The 24,024-nt window shown below is 47.0% G+C and overlaps 2 protein-coding genes across 2 annotated transcripts; both read right to left on the bottom strand.

Annotated features, from left to right (window-relative positions):
- Positions 1-73: 73 nt before the first annotated feature.
- On the bottom strand, positions 74-11,509 carry LOC149329225 (uncharacterized). The gene is made up of 3 exons (XM_089560157.1): positions 11,428-11,509; positions 7,026-7,206; positions 74-2,141 (listed from the first exon to the last, which is right to left on the bottom strand). The coding sequence occupies exons 1-3, from the start codon at positions 11,448-11,450 to the stop codon at positions 1,020-1,022; spliced, it is 1,326 nt and encodes a 441-aa protein (XP_089416283.1). The 5' UTR covers positions 11,451-11,509; the 3' UTR covers positions 74-1,019.
- LOC149329224 (TNF receptor-associated factor 6-A-like) lies at positions 10,889-23,370 on the bottom strand. Its single transcript, XM_089560158.1, has 3 exons — positions 23,042-23,370; positions 17,409-18,027; positions 10,889-11,774 (listed from the first exon to the last, which is right to left on the bottom strand). The coding sequence occupies exons 1-3, from the start codon at positions 23,324-23,326 to the stop codon at positions 11,266-11,268; spliced, it is 1,413 nt and encodes a 470-aa protein (XP_089416284.1). The 5' UTR covers positions 23,327-23,370; the 3' UTR covers positions 10,889-11,265.
- Positions 23,371-24,024: the final 654 nt, after the last annotated feature.

The following is a 24,024-nucleotide window of genomic DNA, read 5'->3' as shown; positions in this document are numbered from 1 at the left end:
TTCGTTCCTTTCTCGTGGTGTGCATGGTTTGGCGCTATTTTTTTTCTCTAATTCAGGTATGCACCAACTAGCCTAAAAAGAGATGTTAATCGGGCTATGAGGGACGCCGTAGTGAAGGTCTCCGGAATTTTCGACCAACTGGGGTTCTTTAGCGTGCACTGACATCGCACAGAACACGGGCCTCTAGAAATTCGCCTTCATCGATATTCGGTCGCCGCGGCCGGGTCTTTCGGGTCAACAGCCGAGCGCCGTAACCATTGAGCCACCGCGGCAGCAGAGGCGGCGCAAGTTTCCCGTGTGCTTTGTGAGGTGCCCGACAGAGGAGTTTATGCCTGGCGATTTCGTTTCGCCCGTCAGAACGGTACATAAGTTGTAGGCACCGCTATAAGCCAGCATAGTTGGAGCGAATGTTCATTGGGATTGTTTGCAAGTTCACTGTATCCTTTCGTAGGAGAAACTTACTTCGTAAAGTCGAAATACCGTATACATGGGTTTCTAACTGAGCTTCCAGGAAGTCTAGCTTTTTCTTCGTTATATCCATTATTTCGTTTCAAACCGTTTCGTTATAGTGACGTTTGACTAATTCGAAACTCTCATTCGGAATTTCTACTATTCGCATGTACCTACTCTATGCCAGCGGAACATTTAACTTGGCAGTCGTTCAAATTTTAAAATCATACTGAAGGTAATGAGATGTAGCTTTTAAGGAATGACGTTGGAGGCCTGAAGTACCTTAACAAAAATGAAATTTCATGTAAAATGCAATAACAAATCAGTATTTGCACGCGTGATTTAGATGACATATAGTCCACTGCGCTAAAAGAGCCTTTACAAAGACGCTTACATCAAAATGTGAAGGTCGAAAAATTAATAGAGCGCTGTTAAGAGAGTCAAACAAATAAATACCTTCAGCTGATACAGAAGTTCATGCAGATGGCAACTTTTTCTTTCACCGCAGAAACGCTTAAGCTTGGCCAAACATGCAAAAAGAACGGCAGCGCTTAGCTAAGACTATTCAGTCACATCAGCTCATACTTGAGCAGAAGGCGGTCGTCTTTCACGAAACCGTCACGCTGAAGATCACTCAAGAGAAAAGATGGCGCTAACTTGCTAAACCCGGGTTCGTTCTGCGGTGCCTTGTGTCCAAAAACAACCCCGCCCTCGGGGAGCATAAAACTGTCCACCCACTCTGCACCCGAGTCTGGGTGCACGGCACTGAACTTGACCGCCATCCGCAAGGGCCATTCGAGAGAATCATCGTTTTCGCCCTTGTGCAAGAGAATCGAAGCCTGGAGGGACACACTGCCCATCTGTTCTACGAGGTGAACACCGGGCGACATAAAGTAACCCCGGAGATAAACTCGACCACTCAGGAACTGGGCCGAGCCGTCTCTGACCGCATTGGCCTGTAATTGGCTGATTCCTTCGACGGCGAATCGACGAAGAGCCCTGTTGACGGACGTTTGAGCCACCACTTCCTCGAGACAGTACATCGCATGTCGGCTTGCATCTAGCAGTTCGGATCGCATGCTGTCGATATCCGATGCGTTCCTTGCGACGTCGCTACGAATCCTAGCCGAACCAATTTTCAATTTTAGGCCGAGGGCACCTTCGAGTTTGCTTAATCGCTTACAAACGACCTTTACGGGACCACTTGTCTCACCTAAGGACTGCGCCCCATCGCGCTCACCAGCACTGGTGAGGTCAGCCGCATTTCGTGCGTAATTGTCTTGACTGTCCTGCCGTGAGGTTTCGGCGACCTCTTCCTTTCTTTCAGCCATCAGAGCTTCAACGCTTCTGTGGACTTCGCTGAGTTTTTGGTTCTGTATCTTGTGGTCGTCGATAATCCGCTTCAGGTTAGCTATTATGAGGGCCGTGCGTTGGTCGAGCAATTCTGTGATGGATGCTAACGTCGCATTCTCGCTTTCGTTGTCCGGCTCTCGTTGGTCCGAAGGCGATGAGGACAGGTCTGCGTTGCTGCATTCAGATCTCAGGTGTGAGTAGACGTCTTTGCAGAGAACAGGCGCTGAACACTTTGCACACGAGGTTGAGTGGTGGCGACACTCGGTGTAGAAATGCTCGCTGAGTTGGGAAGCAGCCATCACGGCTTCGCAGCCAGCGTGTTCATTCCAGCATCTGACCTGTCGATAAAAAGAAGGGAAAACGTTAAAGTAAAAGATTAAAGGGCTATAGGCACCACATTTTTGTTTGCGTGTTTTATTCTTTCAAACGATGCGTTAGATATTCCTATACATTGAGTTCCGTGTGTTATTCGTTTAAGACTGCTAAATAATTTGTTGAATTTCTTCTTGATGCTGCTTCGATTTCATGAGCCAAGCGATGACTGACGCGTATTTGTTGTTTAGGTCACATGAGGCATAAAGAAATCTGCTATATAATGGCTGACAAGGGATTTTTTTCTTCATTCTAGGTCTTGGAAGGGGCTGGATGAAATGTCGTAGTGAATTAAAACTACATATCAACAATTATATTAGTTTGCTCAAGTAGATCGCGTGACCAAAACATCAACTTGACGTCACAGTCGTCGTTCGGTCGATGAAACCGAAATAGCATGCGAGAAGAGATTGAATTTATTTATTTATTTATTTAATACTGCAGAGTCGCTCGACTCCAGGCAGGCAAATAACACCCGGTAATCCATATATTCTAATGTATAATGCATTGTTTGGGAGAAGAAAACGCGCAATAAAATTAGGCGTCTATCGTTCTTTAAGAGCATATGCACAAAAAAGGATTTAGACGTTTTCCATTTGTGGCTTGTACTTTGGGCCTCTTCTGTCGATCTAAACAGCACAGCCGACTATAAGACAGCTGTAGCCCATAAAAGCATTAACTGTCGGGATAGTTGGTTCATAGCTGGCGTGTACGGACACCACAGTTGACACAACGGCTGGACTTGGAATTTTCAGCACATTCAGCGGAGTTAAATGTATTCTGGAGCTCGCATGAAGGTTTGTGGTTTATGGGGGTTTGACGTCCCAAAGCGACTAAGGCTATGAGGGACGCCGTAGTGGAGGGCTCCGGAAATTTCGGTCACCTGGGGTTCTTTAACGTGCACTGACATCGCACAGTAAACGGGCCTCTGGAATTTCGCCTCCCTTCCAGACACGCTCCCCTTTCCCCCTCTTCTTCCGCCAAACATTAGGGAGAGGGAAATTGTGAAAAATTTCGTACATGAGCACGTGATATGAGCCACCGATGATAGCAGCTTCAGTGCGCACAAATGCAGCTTTGGAACTGGCTTTTGAGGAATAGTTTTGGTACTGATGCATCACTGTGGCTCCTGCTCTTAGAGCTTCACGCACATCGTTGCCCGTCCTTGGAGCGACCACTACGCTTGCCTTACGTGGGCATGGCTCGTCTGTGCGCCGGTCGCAGGGCTCCTAAAAGACATCAGTGGCCGGGAGAAATCGCTAGCCATAGCAAATATTTCCTTAGATCGAATTTATTGCAGAGATCCATGTTATTGTTGGCAATGACAATGGCACGTACCAGCGAAGCAGGACTGAGCGGTGTTTGGTAATAAATATTGTACGGACTTAAAGGTGAAAGGAAGATAGAGGGTGTCTACAAAATTAAATGAAAATGAAAAGTTTTGAAGACAATATGGAAACAAAATTGAATGGAAATCGCAAAAACGGCATGTATCGGATTTTGCAAACAATTTTGAGCACAGCTAAGAAGATAATCTGCAGCCTGTTGTGTCTAATATCCTCACAAACAAGATTCATCGCATTACTTTTGGTGCTGCCGGCGAATAAAAGAAACGGAGGCTAACGTAGTGACGTTTAATTCATGTGCTGCTCCTCTTCTCTTGACAAGCTCTAATTTCACCTTGCATATTATCCTCGATCATTCTTCCCGCAGCGAACTTTGGTTGGTTGGTTGGTTGGTTTGGTTTGGTTTATTGGGGTTTAACGTCCCAAAGCAACTCAGACTATGAGGGCCACCGTAGTGAAGGGCTCTGGAAATTTCGACCACCTGGGGTTCTTTAACGTGCACTGATCATCGCACAGCACACGGGCCTCTAGAATTTCGCCTCCAAGGAAATTCGACCGCCGCGGCCGGTCAGCAGCCGAGCACCATAACCACAGAGCCACCGCGGCGGCAGCAGCGAACTTCGTCAGCCCATTTGTCGGACTATGCACTTCATTTCATATGTAACATCAATACTCGCAGGTGCACCATAGTGCTCATTTAATGGCCGCATTTTATCTTCTCCCCTTTTTGTTTTGCTTTACCTTTTCCGCACCGCTCACCTTCCGCCTTTATCTCCCAAATTCCCTTCCCCACGCAGAGTAGCATGCCAGCGACGTTTAGACGCCGGCTAAGTTCTCTGCTTTTTCATTAAAGGGCTTCTCTCTCCCTCTCTCTCTCACTCTCTCCTGTTCACAGCTCTGAAAACACCCAATCTCGCACGCCCCAGTGCTGACGGAGCTTTCCTCAGATATTACGCAATGACAGCCCAGCCGCCCCTTTTCGTTGAATCGTTGCTCTAACACCAACCGCCGCGAAACGCCTAAGCCAAAGATGCGTCTGTGAAATAACTTCACAAAGCACAAAAATGTGGGAACAAATGTTTACCCATTTCTTGCCCTGCAGTAGTGAGGCGACATGTGGGTGAGGTTGGGCCATTAGACCGCCAGCAATAGTTTCCAGACTCTGGAGTGGAGCGTGGATTATACGCCGCAACGAATCTGTGTTAGACTCTTCGGTAACGGCAGCACTACGCACCACAAGCAGCCCGGATTCGTCTCTGGTTTGGTTTATGGGGTTTAACGTCCCAAAGCGACTCAGGCTATGAGAGACGCCGTAGTGAAGGGCTCCGGAAATTTCGACCACCTGGGGTTGTTTAACGTGCACTGACATCGCACAGTACACGGGCCTCTAGAATTTCGCCTCTATAGAAATTCAACCACCGCGGCCGGGATCGAACCCGCGTCTTTAGGGTCAGCAGACGAACGCCGTAACCACTGAGCCACCGCGGCGGGCCTATAGGCAGAGATACACTGAGCAATTTTACGGCGGTCGGACTGGGAAAATCGCTCGGCGGCGTCACCACGCTCGGCGTCATAAAATACGTCCACCCCCAGCAGTAGCGTAGCCAGAAATATTTTTCGGGGAGTGTTATACGCCGCCGATAAAAAAAAAATAGAAAGAGGGCCTGCGCCCAAACAATATCTTAGTCATTTTTCTGCTGTAATAAAGCCGACTGGTTAGGTGTTTCGTTTCATGTAATATCGACATACGAGTGCACACAGGACTCCGAGGACTTGGTTCGTAAAGAACATTTATTTTATGACAAAAAAACACTCGTACGAAATATCGCGACTATTTATAATGCGCCTGTATGGTTTGTCGGGGTTTAACGTCCCAAAGCAGCTTAGGCTATGAGGGACGCCGTAGTGGAGGGCTCCGGAAATTTCGGTCACCTGGGGTTCTTTAACGGGCACTGACATCGCACAGCACACGGGCCTCTAGAATTTCGCCTTCATCGAAATTCAGCCGCCGCAGCCGGGATCGAACCCGCGTCTTTCGAATCAGCAGCCGAGCGCCATAACCACTGAGCCACCGCGGCGGGGCTATGCGCCTGTATGCTCCTCGCATTCAGCATGCGCAGCCTGCCTCCAGTTTTCCTCATAGAGCGGTGATAAACATCGAATAATATAGGCTGAGGGGGTAGCGCATCATAATGTCTTTAATCGCCTCGTCGTCTGTGTGTCGTCGTTGTAACTGCAATATTAGCCCATTTACCCTACGTACGGCTGACATCGTCCGCACGCTGAAGTCCCTCCAAAAACACACATTCATTAAGACTCATGCATTCGCACTGCGCGCACCAAGAAAAAAAAATGGACACTGGTTTAGCTCTGGTTAAACCTGGAGGACTGCGAAAGCAACGAAGAGAGAGAGAGAAGGAGAGAGAGAGAGAGAGGCGACGGAGAGCGCGCGGCAGCGGCCTCGGCATGCTAGCTATGGGCCGCTACTGCGCATGCGCAACTGGCGAGCGCAGCGGCGGCACCTCTGAGTCACCCGCGCAGCGACGGCGGCGGCGTGCCAGCTGTGCGCCGTGTGACGTCACTGTTCCTCGCGCATGCGCAGTATGGCCTGTCCTCGGCTCCGCGAAATGGCTCGGCGACTCTCGTAGTGCTGCTTTCACAACAATATCGTAGGCCCCCTTCGCCAGCTTTTTCACGACGTGATGCCACCCACATGGATGGATGGATGGGTGGATGGATGGATAAGGCTGAGCCCTTTAAATCGGGCAGTGGCTCACACCACCTAGCGATGACTCGTGAAATTTCACTCCTGTCTTGATTTCAGCCACCAATCAGATAACCTTCGCTTGGTTATTTCTATCCGCTTAAAATCCATTTTTCTCTCAATGTCCTTAAACCCAAATGCTTTGAATAACTCAGCCCCGCTACATTTAACTGTAGGGTGATACCCTTTACAGAAAGGTGTCACATTCGCCAAGGACAGACTACCTTACTATAACGTCTGTTAATTCCAACAAGCCTTGGTATAATTTGACGAATCAAGAGGAATATTCGTTTTTCTCGCTCACTGCCCGGTAACACAAAGGCGTTCACGTCCATACTGCCATAGTCACCGATCAGAGCTGCTCTAAAGCTCCAGTCAAAAGAGAAAAAAAAAAGAGGCTTTCCTCAATGTTATCGTTCGTGCAAACCTTATTGTATTCAGCGCTTCAGGCTATGAGGGACGCCATAGTGGAGAGCTCCGGAAATTTCGACCACCTGGGGTTCCTTAACGTGCACTGACATCGCACATTACACGGTCCTCTGCTATTTCGCCTCTACTGAAATTCGACCGCCGCGGCTGGGGTCGACCCCGCATCTTTCGGGTCAGCAGCCGAGCACCATAAGCACTCAGCCACCGCGGCGGCGTTGCTGCGATAGAAGTTTGGACCGCTGCAACAACAGACCGTTTACGGCGCGTACCACATACGAACACAGCACCCCTTAAATTCCCTTTTCGCTTACCTCAATTCTCTGTACGTCGTCAATAGCGACCTGTCGCAAGATGACGTCCTTATCCAGACACTGGTGGTCGTCCAGGGGACAAACGCGTGCATCGCCCTGGGCGGACTGCTCGTAGCAGGACACGCACAGAATGTGCTTGCAGGGCAAACTGGCCGTCGTAGGTCGTACGAGTCCACAGGCACTGCATACGCAGATCGGATTAATTGGCAGCACGAAATGCAGGGGTCTCCAGTCCAGCTCCCTTGAAAAACCGACGAGTGTGTATCGCTGACCTGCAGTCGCCATCGAACACCGCCCTACGCCTGATACCACTCTGTTCAGAGCAAAATTTGGTTCTTCGATGTGCGTCGCCTCACCTGCTATCTCTTTTCTTTTTCGCACCACCGTGAAGATTACAATCGCTTTGCTACTGGCTGAGAGGAAACAGATGCTTGGCTAGATAACGTCTATCCTGAAGCTATACATGACAGAAGAACCGCAGCGTCAGAGTTCAAGACAACGCGTTCGTGTTGTCTTTTACTCTTTCCTAGTCAATCTAATCAGCGCACGCTTTGCATATGATCATGTTCAAACTAACCCAATCCAAAGCACTACTTGTACTGTTCATTTTTTACAACGTTACTAGATTACCTGGTAACGTTGATTTTTTAGTACACCAGACTGGCCGGTGAATGAACAGATTATTTACTCGCCTGATGCTGTCTTGCACACTTCATAAAATTGGAAGTGGTGATAGCTTCGTGTGGTTTATTTCTTATCTGACTTGGCGTGTCCCGCGACTGTGGAAATTCGCATGCGTATTAGGGGGGGGGGGGGGGGGGGGGGCGTGGCTTATTTAAGCTTTTTTGTGACGATGGGGCAGCGTCGAACTAATTTCCCAGTGGCTATACGATGAACAGGTGTCCAGCGACTCCTCTGGAGCGGTCGCTGTATGACTGATTTCTTGCGACGCGACATCAAGTCGCTGGACTGCTCAGCCAATCGGCGGCGCTTCGGGAATGACGCCATGACACGTGACGTTGGTGTTCGGTTCGCCGGGAAATTCAAGGCACGACGAGCAAGCCCACCGCGCGCCCAATTTGCTGCTTCTAAGCATGCACTCTTCTTCTGCACGCGCGGCTTGTGTTTCAGACGCTGTTCCTTTTCTATTAAGGCGAGAGCCTTTAATGGCTCATCCTGCCGTTAGTTAACAAAGCGTGTCACACGCTTTTAACTCGGGAACTAAAAAAGATAGAAGAAAACCAATGGTTGCTTCAGATAGAGGAGGAAAAAATGAACCTAGAAGCCAAGTTTGATGGCTGTAGGTTAATTATTTAATTAATGATAGGCGAAAAGTTGAAATTGCGTATAAATAGCGCGGACGTCGATATAACCACGGGAACGATTTGACGTCACATCCACCAGAAGTCGTCACGGCATAGTGAAAATTGTCACAGAACGGTCGGAAAAACGTGATTTGTGTCAATTAGGTGGAGGAATGTGTAATTAATCGTAATTAACACTTCAGATCCTCGAAAGATGTACAATTTGGGTATCGATATAGCCACGGGAACGGTGTGACGTCACATCCACCAGAATTTTTTTGGCGAGATAATCGGGCGCACGTACGTCACGTAGTTTTGGCAGAGACACTGAACGACGCCGTGAAATATTTTTCATCGGTATGTTTGAGCAGCACCAAGATTTTACGTGGCGGTGGGCCAAAAAAATTGTGGCATAAAAAAAGATTGGAGTTTTATTCAACGTTTCAAACCACATGGCAGGCGTGCATACACATGCTGCCTTTCGCGCCAAGGCGATGACTGCGAGTAATATTTTCCTCGATTTACGATTAACGATATGCGTTTTCGTGGCTGGTTTACTCTCAATACGCGTCGCTCAATGAGGCGTCTGCATCGTCGGCCCGTGCTTGGAAACTTTCGTTTTCTGCTCTTTTTGTTTTTCTGCCCATTCTAGTCTTTGTATCGCCGGCCTCTTCTCTACACGCGGCAGTAAATAGGCACAGCATGTTACAAGGTTGACCGACACGTCACGGCAGCCACAAGAACCAAACTGATTTGAGCATCGCCATTCGTCGTGCTCGCGTCGATGGCAATGGAGAGGGCTTGTGCGTAGCCGGCTAATTCGCGCTACCACCCTCGCTCTCGTGCGCACCACCGCTGTCCCCGTCTTTGCTCCACTGCAGTCTTCTGTGCTTTCGAAGCCGCATTACGCTTGAGCGCGTTCACTACCTCATCATTGCTCATATCGTGATGTGCGTCCATGGCTGAACGGACAACAATGCTATCGTACCAGCACGACATAGCAAACGCCAAGGGGAGAGGGTACGTTGGTGGCGACTACTCGCCCGCAAAATCCCGTTCGGTGCAGGAGATTTCGGGAACCAAGTCTCAAATTTGACTTGCTTTTGTGCCATAACTTCAGTGCGGCTGTTGAGACAGAAGGAAGGACACAACACAACGCTTTTACTACAGGTCAGTGTTGTGTCTTTCGTATGTATACGGTCAGCAGCGCTGTAGCTATGGGATCATCATCATCATCATCAGCCAGACTACACCCGCTACAGGAGGAAGGCCTCTCCCATGTATCTCCAATTAACCCTGTTCTATGCCAGCTGTGGCTACCTTATTCCCGTGAGCTTCTTAATCGCGTCTCCCTCTTGGTATGCTTCTCTTGGTATTCAGTCCGTTACCCTTAAGTGCCATCGGTTATCTTGCCTTCGCATTGAATGGCCTGACCGAAGCCATTTCTTCTTCTTGATTTCGACTAGGATATCGTTAACCCGCGTTTGTTCCCTCACCCACTCTGCCCTCTTCCTATCTCTTAACTTTACGCCTATAATTTTCCTTTGCAAAGTGCTCTGCGTTGTCCTCAATTTAAGCTGAACCCTTTTCGTTAACCTCCACGGTTCTGCCCCATAGGTGAGTACCGGGAAGATACAGCGGTTATATACTTTCCTCTTGAGGGATATTGGTAAATTGGCATTCATGATCTGAGAGAACCTGCCATATGCGGTCCACCCTATTCTTATTCTTGTAGTTGTTTCACTTTTCAGACCCGGATCTGCGGTCACTACCTGCTCTCCTAATTAGACGTATTCCCATACCATTTCCAGTGCATAGCTAACAACCGTAAACTGCTGTTCCCTTCAGAAACTGTTGTACATTAGTTTGGTTTTTTCCATATTAATTTTTAGACCCACTATTCTGCTTTGCATGCTTAAGTCATTCATCCCCAGAAGAAAGTTGTACCAATCGGGGACCGTCTTTACTGGCATTTTGTTGGGAGCGCGAGGTGTGTATTCAGGCCATTTCGTGTCTTTTTCGCATGGGCGAGCCGCCAGCAGTCGCCCAAGAATCTTTACGCTGTAAACCACAGGAAAATTTTTTTTAAAGTAATGTACAGTCTAGCCCGGTTATAACGAAGTCGGCGGGAATCGGAAATCACTTCGCTATATCCGCTATTTCGTTATATGCGGACTACGAAAAAAAAATGCAAACATCGGCATACCGACATAAAACAAAGCGCGCGCTGCCACACCTCCTGCAGACTGCAGTCCAGCCGTGGCGCCGACTGCCTGGGAGAAATAGAGAACCGCGATTGGCCAAGACGGCCGCTCTCTGCGACGTCATCGAAAAAAAAAATCGTCTCTGTTGTTTTTTACATTTTTCCCCTGCGCGGCGTGCTCTACCGCTCTACGCCGTGACGCCGTTCAAGGACGGCGCAACACGAGACCGCTGTGTCATGCAATGCAGTGAAGGAACCTTTCGCTCCGCAGGAGAGCAGACGACGCCACGAAAGGACGCCGTCAGCCGAATTTTGCTCTTATTTTCGCGGAAAAAATCGCCTCAAGGACGCAAAAATGTGTTGATTGGCACATTATTTTTCGGTTGGTATTAAATCTCTTCGTTATATCCGCTGACGCGCTCTTATTTACTTCGTTAAAACCGGACCCAAAATGTATTGAAAATGCAAAAATGGGAATGGGAAATTGAAATCCCTTCGTTATAACCGCTATTTCGCTATAAGTGGCTTCGTTATAAACGGGCTAGACTGTATTTATTTCAAGTATTACAGCAAACTAAACAGTATACGTAGTTAGAAACGTGCAGAAGAAAACACTTCTTGGCAATAAGAGATGAAGAAAGAAGTCTTAGCGAAGAGCGATGGCACTACCGATGGTAGCTGCTCAGAAGGAGCCTTTAGCAATGTAACACCTACGGTTTTGCATGCGCAGTACTCATTCACACAGCTCCAGTTTCAAGCGAAGCTGGTCATCCGCCGCATAACCTTCTCTGATAAGACGGTTTAGGTTAAGAGAGTCACCGCGAATGCAAACCCATGAATCCCTCGACTGCCTTGTCGGCTTTTGGAAGGCTTTAGCAGAACGCCATGTTTTCACCTCAAGCTCATAGTCCTCCTCATCTTTGGGATGCATGACGATTAATTTGAGGTCGTGCTCGAATGGCCAGGGAAGAACGTCGTCCATGTCACCCTTGTGGAGTCGGAGCCTGACAAACAGCTTCAGAGAATCGTCTTGCCATTCGACCTGGACTCCAGGCGATATGCAGTAGCCGCGAAGATATACCTGCTCGCTCTCAAACGTTGCAGTGCCTTCATCCATTGCAGTTCGTTTAAGTTCTTTTACGTTTTTTACAAAGAACACGCAGTGTCCCACATTCAGTTTTGCATGCTGGAGGATGCTTTTCATGTGATCCATTGCATTCTTATTGGCTTGATTCATTTCGGCTTTTCCCCGCAGGGAGGCGTCTGCAGCATGCAGACGTTGGTGAGTGGCGACACCACGGGGTTAACCCGAGCATCCGCAGGGACATCCCCTCAGGGGGATGATGGTGAACAATGCGTCACCACGGACCCGAGCATCCGCGCTTAGCCGTGCGTGGCATCGCCGTGTCCGGGGAAAAGGGGATCCTGGTGGTTGAGCCGATGCCGAGCGTTTCGACCCTTAAGGCCCCTCGGCGGAGGCAACACACCACTTTGGCCCCAGCTTCCTGTAGACGGCACCTCCGGCCTGACCCGACCGGGGGAAATCGGCAGTCGCCTTTTCCTGTCCTCCCCTCTACCTTTCACTTCCCTATTTCCTTTCTTACAACTTTCCTGTATCCTCCTCTCTTCTTTGTTTTTTCCTTTTTTCCTGGCGGCGAGGGTTAACCGTGTGTGACCAACTACCCTGAGTTGAGTCATATTAGGTTATAGTTAAGGTGTACAGCTGGCGTGGGCAGGACTTTCTTTCAAGTACCTGTCGCGTCCCCTTGTTGGACTCCATGGTGGGTGGCTGGCACCATGACCGAAAAACTACATTTTTTTATGGCTCCCCCCCTTTCAAAACTTGATCGCTCTCTCAAGAGAGGGCGGACCGAAGCAGATGACTTTTTCCAGAAAAGAAAAGTATCCTTTCCAAAATTTCATGTCATTCACAGTAAAGCAGAAGAAACACAAGCAAGGATAATATCCCCATTCCAAGTCTCAAAACGCTTGACGGATGCCTTAGGCCTTGGCTACAAGGTGTCAAAAATGGCCAGTGGCGACTTACTTCTTGAACTGCGCGACAGCACACAACATTCAAAAGTTGCAACAATTGTATCCATTGGGGACATCCCATGTCTCTGTGACCCCACATCGGTCTCTGAATACTGTACGAGGCGTCATCTCTGAAATAGATTTTGTCCACCTTTCTGAAAAGGAAATGCTCGAAGGACTTACTGACCAAGAAGTTACAGATGTCCACCGGATCAAGATCCGGAAGGATGGCAAAGAAGTGGACACCAAACACCTGATCTTGACATTCAACATGAGCACATTACCCGAATCCATTGAAGTAGGCTACCTGAAAATAAATGTAAGACCGTATATTCCCAACCCACGCAGATGTTTCAACTGCCAGAGATTTGGCCACGGCTCCAAGAGTTGTCGCGGCCGCAAAACTTGCGCAAAATGCTCTTCGAAGGACCACCAATCCGAAGAATGTGTTGCTAACCTACGGTGTGCAAACTGTGATGGCGACCATGCTGCCTACTCCAGGGCTTGTCCGTCCTGGAAAAAAGAGAAAGAAATCATTACTCTCAAGACTACGCAAAACATTTCTTTCAAAGAAGCAAGAAGGCAATACTCTCAAACAAACAAATTCACCTTCACTGCAAAAACAAACTTCGCCGATGTGGTGCGTGGGCGCGGCGCACCACACCAGGCTTCGGCACCTGTCCAGGCCACACGTAGTGAGCCTGTGGCGGGGCCATCCGCGCCGTCTGGTGGAGTAGCTCACGCTACTCCACCTACCCCAAAGGAGGGGACGCAGACCCCCGGGTCGGCGGGCCCAAAGACCTCTTCCCACAGGTCGAGGTCAAATTCGAAAATCAATGTGCCTCCTGCACGGTCGTCCAGTGCCTCCGCAGAGGCGATGGACACGACCCCGGGCAGCCCCTCGCCGTCCACGTCGGATGGTCGGCGGAGCTCCCTGGATCGGTCAAAAAGAGACAGGCCCCGAGTCACGGGGCCATAAACAACTTGATCTAGTTTTTTCAATCAGTACAAACACAAAACTAAGATGGCTTTCATAATACAATGGAACTGTAGAGGAATGTTGAGGAACTACAGTGATATAACTCATATTCTAGGGTCAGTGATGCCTCTAGCCCTATGTCTCCAGGAGACCAATCTTGGTCCACAACATTCAAATATCTTAAAACATTATACAACTTTTAGGCGTGATCGCGAACGTGCAAATAGACTCTCGGGAGGCGTCGCAATCATCATCCAAAGCGGCGTCCCGGCTCAAGAAATCAAACTGAAAACAAAACTTGAGGCGGTTGCGGTTAACGTCATCAGCTACAAAACCATTACAATATGTTCTGTATATCTTCCCCCACACATCTTATTAACATGCCAAGATCTAGAAAGCCTAGTCGATGAACTGCCGGAGCCATTTCTGGTAGTTGGCGATTTTAACGCTCACTCTCCGTTTTGGGGAAGCGAACGCTGTGACTCTAGAGGCCAAACAATGGAAGATTTTATACTTTCGAATAATGTCTGTCTTTTAAATACGGGAAAAGCCACATATTGCTGTCCAAGCACAGCAAAAATGAGCTCTCTCGATTTAGCTTTCGCATCACCATTACTTTTTAACGATTTTAAATGGGATGTTTTAAATGACCCCATGGGCAGCGATCACTTACCTACCGTCATCAGGCTCTCATCGTCTACTCCAATCATCTCCACAAGGCCACGGCGCTGGAAAATTCAGCTCGCCGACTGGTCACTTTTTACAAAAAGTGCCACTCTGGAAAAGGAATTTTGTGACGACCTTAGCACAGATGAAATTAATGAGAAGTTTACTGAATGCATAATATCGGCTGCAACACTCGCTATACCACAAACAACAGGACTTGCACAAAAGAAACATAAAGCGTGGTGGACAAAAGAATGCACATTAGCAAAAAAACAACAAAACAAAGCCTGGAGCGCTCTGCGTCGATATCCCACTGCAGAGAACTTACTTACCTTTAAGAAGGCAAAAGCCAGAGCGCGGTATGTGCGAAGAAGTGCAGAGAAAACCTCTTGGCAGAAATATGTCTCCTCAATAAATAGTTCAATAACATCAAAGAAAATGTGGGAAAAAGTTCGTAAATTTACTGGTGACCATACCCCTTTCACACTTCCTCTCTTGACAGCACCCGGGACACAAACATCTTTAGAAGAACAGGCCAACATACTGGGCGAGCATTTTGCTGAGATCTCAAGCTCATCCAACTACACAAACACATTTCAGAAACACAAATCAATAGCTGAAAAACTAAAATTTCCATCTGGAGCAGGTGTACATGAGGATTATAACCAGCCTCTCACACTACAAGAATTAAGTAAAGTATTATCTTCTGGAAAAAAGACAGCACCAGGACCAGACAACGTGCATTACGCTATGCTTGCACATCTCTCCGAGGCTGCTGTAGAGGCACTGTTAAAATTCTTTAATAAAATCTGGATAACTGGAAATATACCTGACGAGTGGAAAAAAAGCAGTCATAATACCTTTTCTCAAACCCGGAAAACCACCAACAAGTCCTAGCAGTTACAGACCAATAGCCCTCACCAGCTGCATTGCTAAATCTTTCGAAAGTGTAATAAACATTAGACTAACCTTCGTACTTGAATCTCGGCAACTACTAGATAAACACCAATGTGGGTTTAAGAAAACATGCTCCACCACAGATCATCTTGTCCGCCTAGAAAACACCATCCGGGAGGCGTTCATCCACAAGCAGCACTGTATTGGGGTCTTCTTCGACTTGGAGAAGGCCTACGATGCTACGTGGAAGTTCGGCATCCTCCGTGACCTAGCAGAGCTAGGTATCCGCGGCAGGATGTTGAACTGCTTGAACGACTTCCTGGCTAACCGCACATTCCGAGTCCGCCTAGGAGCAACTCTCTCCATGACTTTCACCCAAGAGAGCGGCGTACCCCAGGGGTGCATTCTAAGCACGACACTCTTCATAGTAAAAATGAATTCCTTAGCTAAAGTAATACCCAAGTCCATAATGTATTCAGTTTATGTAGACGACCTACAAATAGCATGCACGTCCTCTAGCATATCAACCTGTGAGAGACAAATACAAATCACACTAAATAAACTAGGTGCTTGGGCAGACAGAAATGGGTTTAAATTTTCTCCTCAAAAAACAGTAGCTGTTCTTTTTTCATTGCGACGAGGCCTACAGGTCGATCCTAATCTATACCTGAATCACACTGTGCTACCAATTAAACAAGAACACAAATTTTTAGGCCTAACTTTCGACAAGAAACTCACATTTCTACCACACATTAACAACCTTAAAAAGAAAGCTTCTCAAGCCCTCAATATCTTAAAAGTTCTCTCACGGAAGCGGTGGGGGTCCGATAGAGCAAGCCTTTTACAAATATATCGCTCTCTGGTTCGCTCCAAGCTGGACTACGGGTGCATAGTATATGGTTCGGCAAGAGCATCCTACTTAAAAAGATTAGACCCCATTCATAACCTTGGTCTGCGCCTATCATCTGGAGCATACAGAACATCACCAGTAGTTAGCCTTTACGTTGAAACTAATGAAGCCGCTCTTGAGGATCGAAGAATTGCCCTTACATGCTCATATGTCTTAAAAATCCGTTCTCTTCCGAAACATCTCTGCCATCCAATTGTCACCAAGTGCCCATCTAAAAGATTATTCATCAACAAACCACACTCTATAAGACCATTACTACTGCGCTTTGAAGATAAATGCGAAGAGCTAACAGTGCTAGATGCCCTACCAAATATTGCACAAAGGAATGAATGTTTGCCACCATGGTACAGCCTGCCTTCAGTATGTGACTTCACAATGACACATTTAGATAAAAAGCAAACGCCACATGAGTACATATTACAGGAATTCTTTGCACTACAAGAAAAGTATGACACCTACATTGAATTTTATACCGATGGCTCAAAAACAGAAAGTCACGTTGGAAGTGCAGTAATCCAGGGAAAAAATAAACAGATAATGCGACTACCAGAATGCGCATCGGTTTTTACTGCTGAGTGTTATGCCATCTTTGTAGCTGTAGAAAAAATAGTAAGAGAGAATATCAAAAATAGCATCATTTACACCGATTCCCTGAGTATGCTTAAAGCACTGCACTCCAGAAATGCAGCTGAACCTATAATAGGAAACGTCATACATAGCATAGTTAAAATCACAAAACAAAAGCATAACATTAAATTCTGCTGGGTTCCTAGCCATGTTGGAATTTTAGGTAATGAGAAAGCAGATGTATGCGCTGCACAAGCCCGGAATAGCCAAATAAAGCAAGTGAACATACCGCACAGGGATTGTTTAAAATTTATATACAGTAAACTAAAAAAAAAGTGGCAGGCAGCATGGGAAGAGCACGCAAACAACAAATTACATTCTGTTAAGCCCATTTTAGGGGAATGGCAATCATGTAGGCATCAAGAACGTTTTACCGAAGTTATTTTATGTCGGCTCCGCATTGGACACACCCACCTCACGCACAACTTTCTGCTAACCAAACAAAACACACCTCTCTGTGAATTGTGTGGTGCTGAACTCACAGTGAACCACATTTTAATTTCATGTGTCAAACTAGAAGAACTAAGAAAGAAATATTTTACAACATTTTATAGGGAAAGACTTCCATTACACCCCATGCTACTTTTAGGCGATCGTGCACTGGTTGACATCTCATGTATTTTTAGGTTTCTCGAGGAAGCCAGCGTTTTAAACAAACTCTAAGTATAAAAAGCTTCACCTTTAACAAAACCTCCAACCTTGTGTTTGGCGCACCATAGCCTCAGTTGCTTTTGCGCCATTAAAATCAATATAACTAACTAACTCATTTCGGCTTTCACTCCTGCGACGGCAGTTGCGACTTGTGAAATATTGTCTCGAGTTTGGACAGCCGCATTAGAGAATCCATCTTTCAGGGTCTTCTCAACGGAGCCTATCCTTCCAGGAAGATTAAGTGTGTCGATCCTTCTAGTGAAAACTTCCAGTTTTTCGTTAGACGCGATGGTGTGACACAGGATTTGTGTCAAGCATTCTTGGAGTTGCCCTATTTGTCCAACGGACACTTCCTCTTTTTGAGTCGCCTTCAGCGTGTTTATGTCTTGAGACATCTCGTTCAGTTGGTCACCGTGCGCGCTAATATCTCCTTCTAGTCGCCAAAGAGACTCTCGTATTTCACCGGCATGCTTTTCGATCGCGCCTCCGAATGAGGTAGCTAATGCAGCCTCGCTGCTGTTCTCGGATGGTTTTTCAGGTTTGGAAGCGATGGGTGATGGCGGATCGCAATGGCCTGATTTAAAGTGCCCGATGACGCAGGAGTAAGGAACTGTGGTGGAGCACTTGGGACAGAAAACGCAGTGGTGTTCGCATTCACGCTGGAAGTGCCGGGCGATTTCCGACGCAGCCCCCACGTACTGGCAGCCGCTTTTTTCGTTCCAGCACTTTACCTGGAAAGATAAATCAAAGGAAGACGTAAATAACCACTGAGCCACCACAGCGGCTGAGTTAAAAGGGAGTAAGTTTTTTTAATTTTATTTTTATTTATACAATACTGTAGGCCGTTAAGGCCCAAGCAGGAGTGGGATAAACATACAGAGAACTCCGACGACCAGCAGAAGACGACGCCAACAGCAGAATTCAGTAGAAGGCTTATGGCTTATGGGGTTTAACGTCCCAAAGCGTCTGAGGCTATGAGAGACGCCGTAGTGGAGGGCTCCGGAAATTTCGACCACCTGGGGTTCTTTAACGTGCACTGACATCGCACAGAACACGGGCCTCGAATTTCTCCTCCAAAGAAATTCAACCGCCGCGGCCGGGATCGAACCCGCGTCTTTCGGGCCAGCAGCCGAGCACCATAGCCACTGAGCCACCGCGGCGGCTCAGTAGAAGGGATGTAGTAAATACGAAGCATGAAAATAAAACCAGTCGCAACAAACAACAGACAATATTTAACGGTCAAGTACTTGTTCAATGGCGGAAAGCACATTTTCGGATACAAACACATGAGGGGGTAGGTTGTTCCAATCTTCTATAGTTCGAGGAAAGAAAGAATATTTAAAGTTATTGGTGCGGGCAAACAAAGGAGATAATTTATGCGGATGACAATGCCTTGTTACTCTAGTTGTTGAAGGTTTCATATACAATGAAGGGTCAAGACGGAACTGAGAATGGTAGAGTTTAAAGAGGAATTTAATTTTTGCTAGCCTTCTCCAGTAGTCTAAAGGTTTGATGTTGTTGATTCTCATTAATTCAGATGGGGAGTCATGTCGACGGTACCGGTTATATATGAAGCGAACTGCTGATCTTTGAATCTGTTCAAGTTTGCTGTTCAAGTTCTCCTCTAGCGCACTACCTTTAGGGGAGAGGGTATGCTGCCCAACCGCTGTGGTAGATTTTCATTACTAAATATACGAAATACTTGCGGTTGGCAATGGAAACAAATTCCCTATTCAAGACACGAGAAGTTGTAGCAGTTACGAAGATTTTAATCGAGACGTTTCAATCTCCACTATTTGCTAGCCTCAGGACCTCCGATGCTACGTTTAAAAGACTGCTCCCGTTGCTAACTGCATCAGGCTTTGCAGTGGGAATATACCTCTGTTGCCAAGAGTAAGAATTTATTTATTTATACATACTGCAGCGCAATTATATGCGATATGGCAGGAGTGGGAAAAACAAAATGCAAAATACGCAGCAAGGTAACAAAATACAGCAAAATGTACAAAGTGAGCACTACAATAAAGTTCAAATCACAAAAGAAATATCTAACAACGACAGGGTAGGAATATTCAGCTATTATGCGTCTTCAATGGCAGTTACAAAACTTTGAAATGGACACGAACGAATGGACCCTGGTAGAGAATTTCAGGCTTCTATTGAACGTAAAAAAAAACTGAGTTTGAGCAATTTAGTATGCGCATGACATGATATAATTAGCTCGTGATAACTTTTTGTAGATGATAATGGTGCAAAGTTAATGCAGTGGCTATCTGAGAGCCTTCCCGAGGAATTGCCGATACACGTAAGAATTTTAGTGATTCAGTGTGGCGACGGGCGGAGAGCGTGGTTAAATTCAATGAGAGAAGTGTAAAAGAAGGTGAGAAATCGCGATCATAACGATGACATATAAAACGCACAGCTTTTTTCTGGAGTACTTCTAACATGTTAATTTCAAACTGCTTGTACGGGTTCCACACTACAGCTGCGTAATCAAGAGCAGGGCGGATTAGAGATTTATACAACAGTAGCTTTGTGTCCGTATTCCGTGTATTTACTGATCAAAATCTACTCCGGAACTTGGACAGCAAACCACGCCCCTAACAGGGAGTGCGTAGAGGTCAATTTACTCCCTTTTCACCCCCATATAGGCTTATTCTTGCTTAGCGTGTAGGGGAAAGGGAAGATTGGATATTAAGGAGGACGAGGAAAGAGAGAGAGAGAGAGAGACAAAACGCTTATACATTGCTCAAAGCGTCTTGAGAGTGTTCATGGGTGGACTAAAAGGACGACGAGAGTTGAAAAAACAGGAAGGGTCAAGCAGGGAAGTAAGGACTTTGAGCACGGTAAAGTCATGCCCATCCTGAAGGAACAACTTACTGAAAACAAAACAAAATAGCCCTTTGCAAGCATACACAGCCGGCGATCATTGCAGCTGCAGTTCGAGAACGTTCATCTCCGTTAGCGGTCGTGGGTCAAGAAGGTCCAGTGCACAGCACAGCGAATGTTTCTCGGCACTGTACGCAAGGGATGGACACAGTAAGCGTTCAATCGCGTCGCCACATTTGCGCGGAATGCAGGTCAGAATGTCGGCTATACTGATGACAAGAAGTGGTGGCTTGTGAAAGCAACGCCGAGCAGCAGATGACCCTGCTAAGTTGATTCATGACGTGGTGGGCAGAGAGAAAGCTGTTGTAATTGAGGCTTCACGTAATATACCGGGCGTTTCACGCAACTTGAGCCAAAAATTAGAAAAAAAAAAAAAACGGTCCGCAGCAGCACGGTGAAACCAAAGATATCGTTTCCCATTGTGTGGTGCTCGTCAGAAATTTTTAAAAGCCGCTTCATCAGTCATAACTACAATGAACTATGCAAAACTTTTAAAATTCACTTTGCAGTCAGTATTCACTTTACAGGCGGTTCGGTAAACTGCAAAGGGGCTTAGGAAACAACCGCTGCAACTTTTTGCTCCAATGTCTGCTACACGGTCCTTTTATATAGCATTTAAAGAGTGCGCTTCAGTTGTGGAAAAAAAAAAAAACAACATGATTGCGCACTCGCGCTACCTTGACGCAGCGCTGTCAAATCTGTTGTGAATAAACCAAGCGTACGCGCTCGCCGTCTTCATGTGAGCGGCCGGCGCCACTTTCACCATAGTCTTGAAAGCGCGTTAGCCCACTTTAAAAAAAAAAAAAATTCCGGAACATGGATAGCGCGTCATCTGATCTGCGGTAAGCAATAGGCTGGCTACCGACAGCTGTTTTAGACGGATCTCTCATATAGCATCACGCGAACAAACAAAAAAAAGGAAGAGAAAGCTGTGATCGGTTTGGTTTTATGGGGTTTAACGTGGCAATGTGGCCGAAGCTATGAGGAACGCCGTACTGCAAGGCTCCGGAAAATTCTGACCACCCGGGATTCCTTAACGTCATGATGATGGTTCAACAGAGCAAACACGCACAGACCAAGAAGGAGACAAGACACACACACCAGCGCTGAAAGCCCTTCCAGCTGCCTTGTGTGCTTGCGCTGTAGAACCATCATTATGAATCTACACCAAATGGCCCAATCTGCAGTTCATCCTCAACGTGACCTGACATCGCACAGCACAGGAGCCTCTAACATTTCGCCTTCGTCTGAATGCGGCTGCCGCGGCCGGGATCGAACCCGCGTCTTACAGCCGAGCACCAGAACCACTGAGTCATTGCGGCGCTTTAGGAAGCAGTGAAGTGGCGTGGTTCAAGGCAGGCCGCGTCTACTTTATTTCTATTAATGCGCAACCCATCGAACTCAGCGGTGGCCGCTTACTTGGGCCCGGTCAGAGCGCTGGTTTAGTTCGTCCAAAGCACAGTTGGGAGCGCTACAGGACGGACGAAGAACGAACACAGACAAGGTATGGTCTCACGATTTTTTGAACTCTTGGTTCAAGAATCGTGAAACACGCATCCTGTAGACGTGAACTGGGCCGAATTCCTCGAGAAAAGCGTGTACTCCAGCGCAAACGTGCCTAGCCTATATGTAGGGTTGTTCGTTTTCGGGTAAAACCCGATTTTACCCAATTTTTGCACCCCGAACGTGTTCGTAAAATATCGGGTAAAACCCGATTTTCCCCGAACAATTGGTAAAAGTGATCGGGCGAAAGGTGTTTTGCCTATGTTACCTAAGAGCAGTGCCATATTAGTAAAAAATTGTTGTGAAGAGGTTTGCGCCAGAATCTCCACAAAATGAGACTGGACTTTGAAACGGAACGTCTCAGACAAAGTAGAAAACCAGTTGACATTGTGGAAACTGGGAGCCGTACTCGACCCGTTCCAGAATCGGCTGCTGAGTCATCGTTTGATGACTACCGACCTCTCTTTATTTCCGTGATGGACGATGTAGGCTCGCTTCGCGAGGAGTTTAACCAGTACTTGCTGGAAGCAAGCCCCACAAATGAAGGTGTTGAAGTGATGGACTATTGGAACGACGCAACGGTGCGTTACCCAAGTCTAGCAAATGCAGCGTTGTCATTGTTCTGCCTAGCTAATGGCAGCTGTGACGTTGAGCGAACATTCTCTCAGCTAAGGTACCTGCACAGACCAGACAGGTCTCGGATGGAAACCGAGATGTTGCGCATGCAGATGATTATGTATGTTAATAAGGACGTGTAGAACGTCGATGACCAGCCCTCGTGAATAAAATGTTTCTTTTCGCAAAACTGACCGTTGCCTCTCACGGCGAGTAATAATTAATTACCAAAGAAACGCCATATTTTGCAATACTTTCTCGAAAGCAGCCCAAAATATTGCCCTAATTGTTACCCACCGGATAGAGCAAATCGAATAAATCATTAGTTTGCAAATTGAACCCGATAAAACCCGAATTTCAGAGTTTTTCCACGAAAAAACCGATTTCTCCCCTATTATCAAGCCGAAAAATAACGCCTGATTTTTACCCCCCAAATTTGAAAAAATATAAAACCCGAAAACGAATAACCCTACCTATATGATGCATCCACTTTCGAACTCGAGATTCATGCACAAACGACCGTGTTGTATAGGCAGATCGGGCCGCCAAAGTCCATTCTCGTCTTCGCCGCGGATTCCTTGAACAACTGGTTGCTGAAACCAGTATTAAGTGGAACCGCCATCGTTATATATTGTCTTGCAGTGGCTGCGAGTACATTGCGGTAAAGCAGGAATCTATTCATCGGAGCAGAATCAAATGAAAATTTGAAACTTAGTTCTTTCCTCAATCCCCACTTACCTCTCTTTTAAGCAGTTCGGAGGCACGGAAGTCCTTCCAGTCAACGTCCTCCTCGTCCCACTCGTAACCGTCCAACGGGCACACGTGCAGACCTTCCTGCGTGCACTGTTTGTAGCAGGAATAGCACAGCATGTGCATACAGGGTAACAACGCAATCATCTTGTGCACCAGTCCGCAGGTGCCGCATATCCTGTTGGGCGGAAGGGGCTTGGTGAAACTCAGGGGCCTCCAGTCAAGGTCTGGAGAAAACCCGACCAGTGTATACTTCTGACTTGGAGGAGACATCCTTCACTGAATACGCCCACTGGACTGTGCGATACAGGAACGGATCATTTCACTCTCCTAGCAAGCGGCCTTGGCTTATCTATTGTTAACGGTTGCCAAAGCGGCTATCTCCAGCGGTCTGTGCTCGTCCGGCGTTAACAATTTGTCCGGTGGCGTGCGTTGGATAGCTTATCGGGTGGCTCTGGTGCGAAAAAGAGCAAAAAAAAAGAACTATTCTACGCATACGGCCGAATAAAAAAAAAATGGGGCTTAAAAGCAGCGTCAGCCAGACCAGGCTTGGGAAATGAGGGGTTTGTTAATTTATTTCTAGACAGGAAGAGAGCGCAGTGAGTCAGGGGGTAAACGAAAATTAATGGCATCTTCATTGAGATTTAGCGGATTAAATGCCCATGGACATGAATGTATTGCGAATGGAAGCTAAGCGTTGGATCCATAAGTTAAACCCGACATAAGTCGAGCCCGTTTAAAACGGATGTGACGGTGACGTAGATTGCGTTCGTTATACTCGATGTTCGTAGTAAGTCATCATCATCATCATCATCATCATCAGCCTGACTACGCCCACTGCAGGGCAAAGGCCTCTCCCATGTCTCTCCAATTAACCCTGTCCTCCGCCAGTTGGGGCCCCCGTATTCCCGCAGACTTCTTAATCTCATCCGCCCCCCTAACTTTCTTCCGCCCCATGCTACGCTTGCCTT

This window comes from Amblyomma mixtum, chromosome 9, assembly GCF_055824585.1.
Source record: "Amblyomma mixtum isolate Tamu chromosome 9, ASM5582458v1, whole genome shotgun sequence".
NCBI lineage: Eukaryota > Metazoa > Arthropoda > Arachnida > Ixodida > Ixodidae > Amblyomma > Amblyomma mixtum.
Note: the sequence above shows the minus strand (reverse complement) of the source record. Positions and strands in the feature narration are given on the sequence as shown.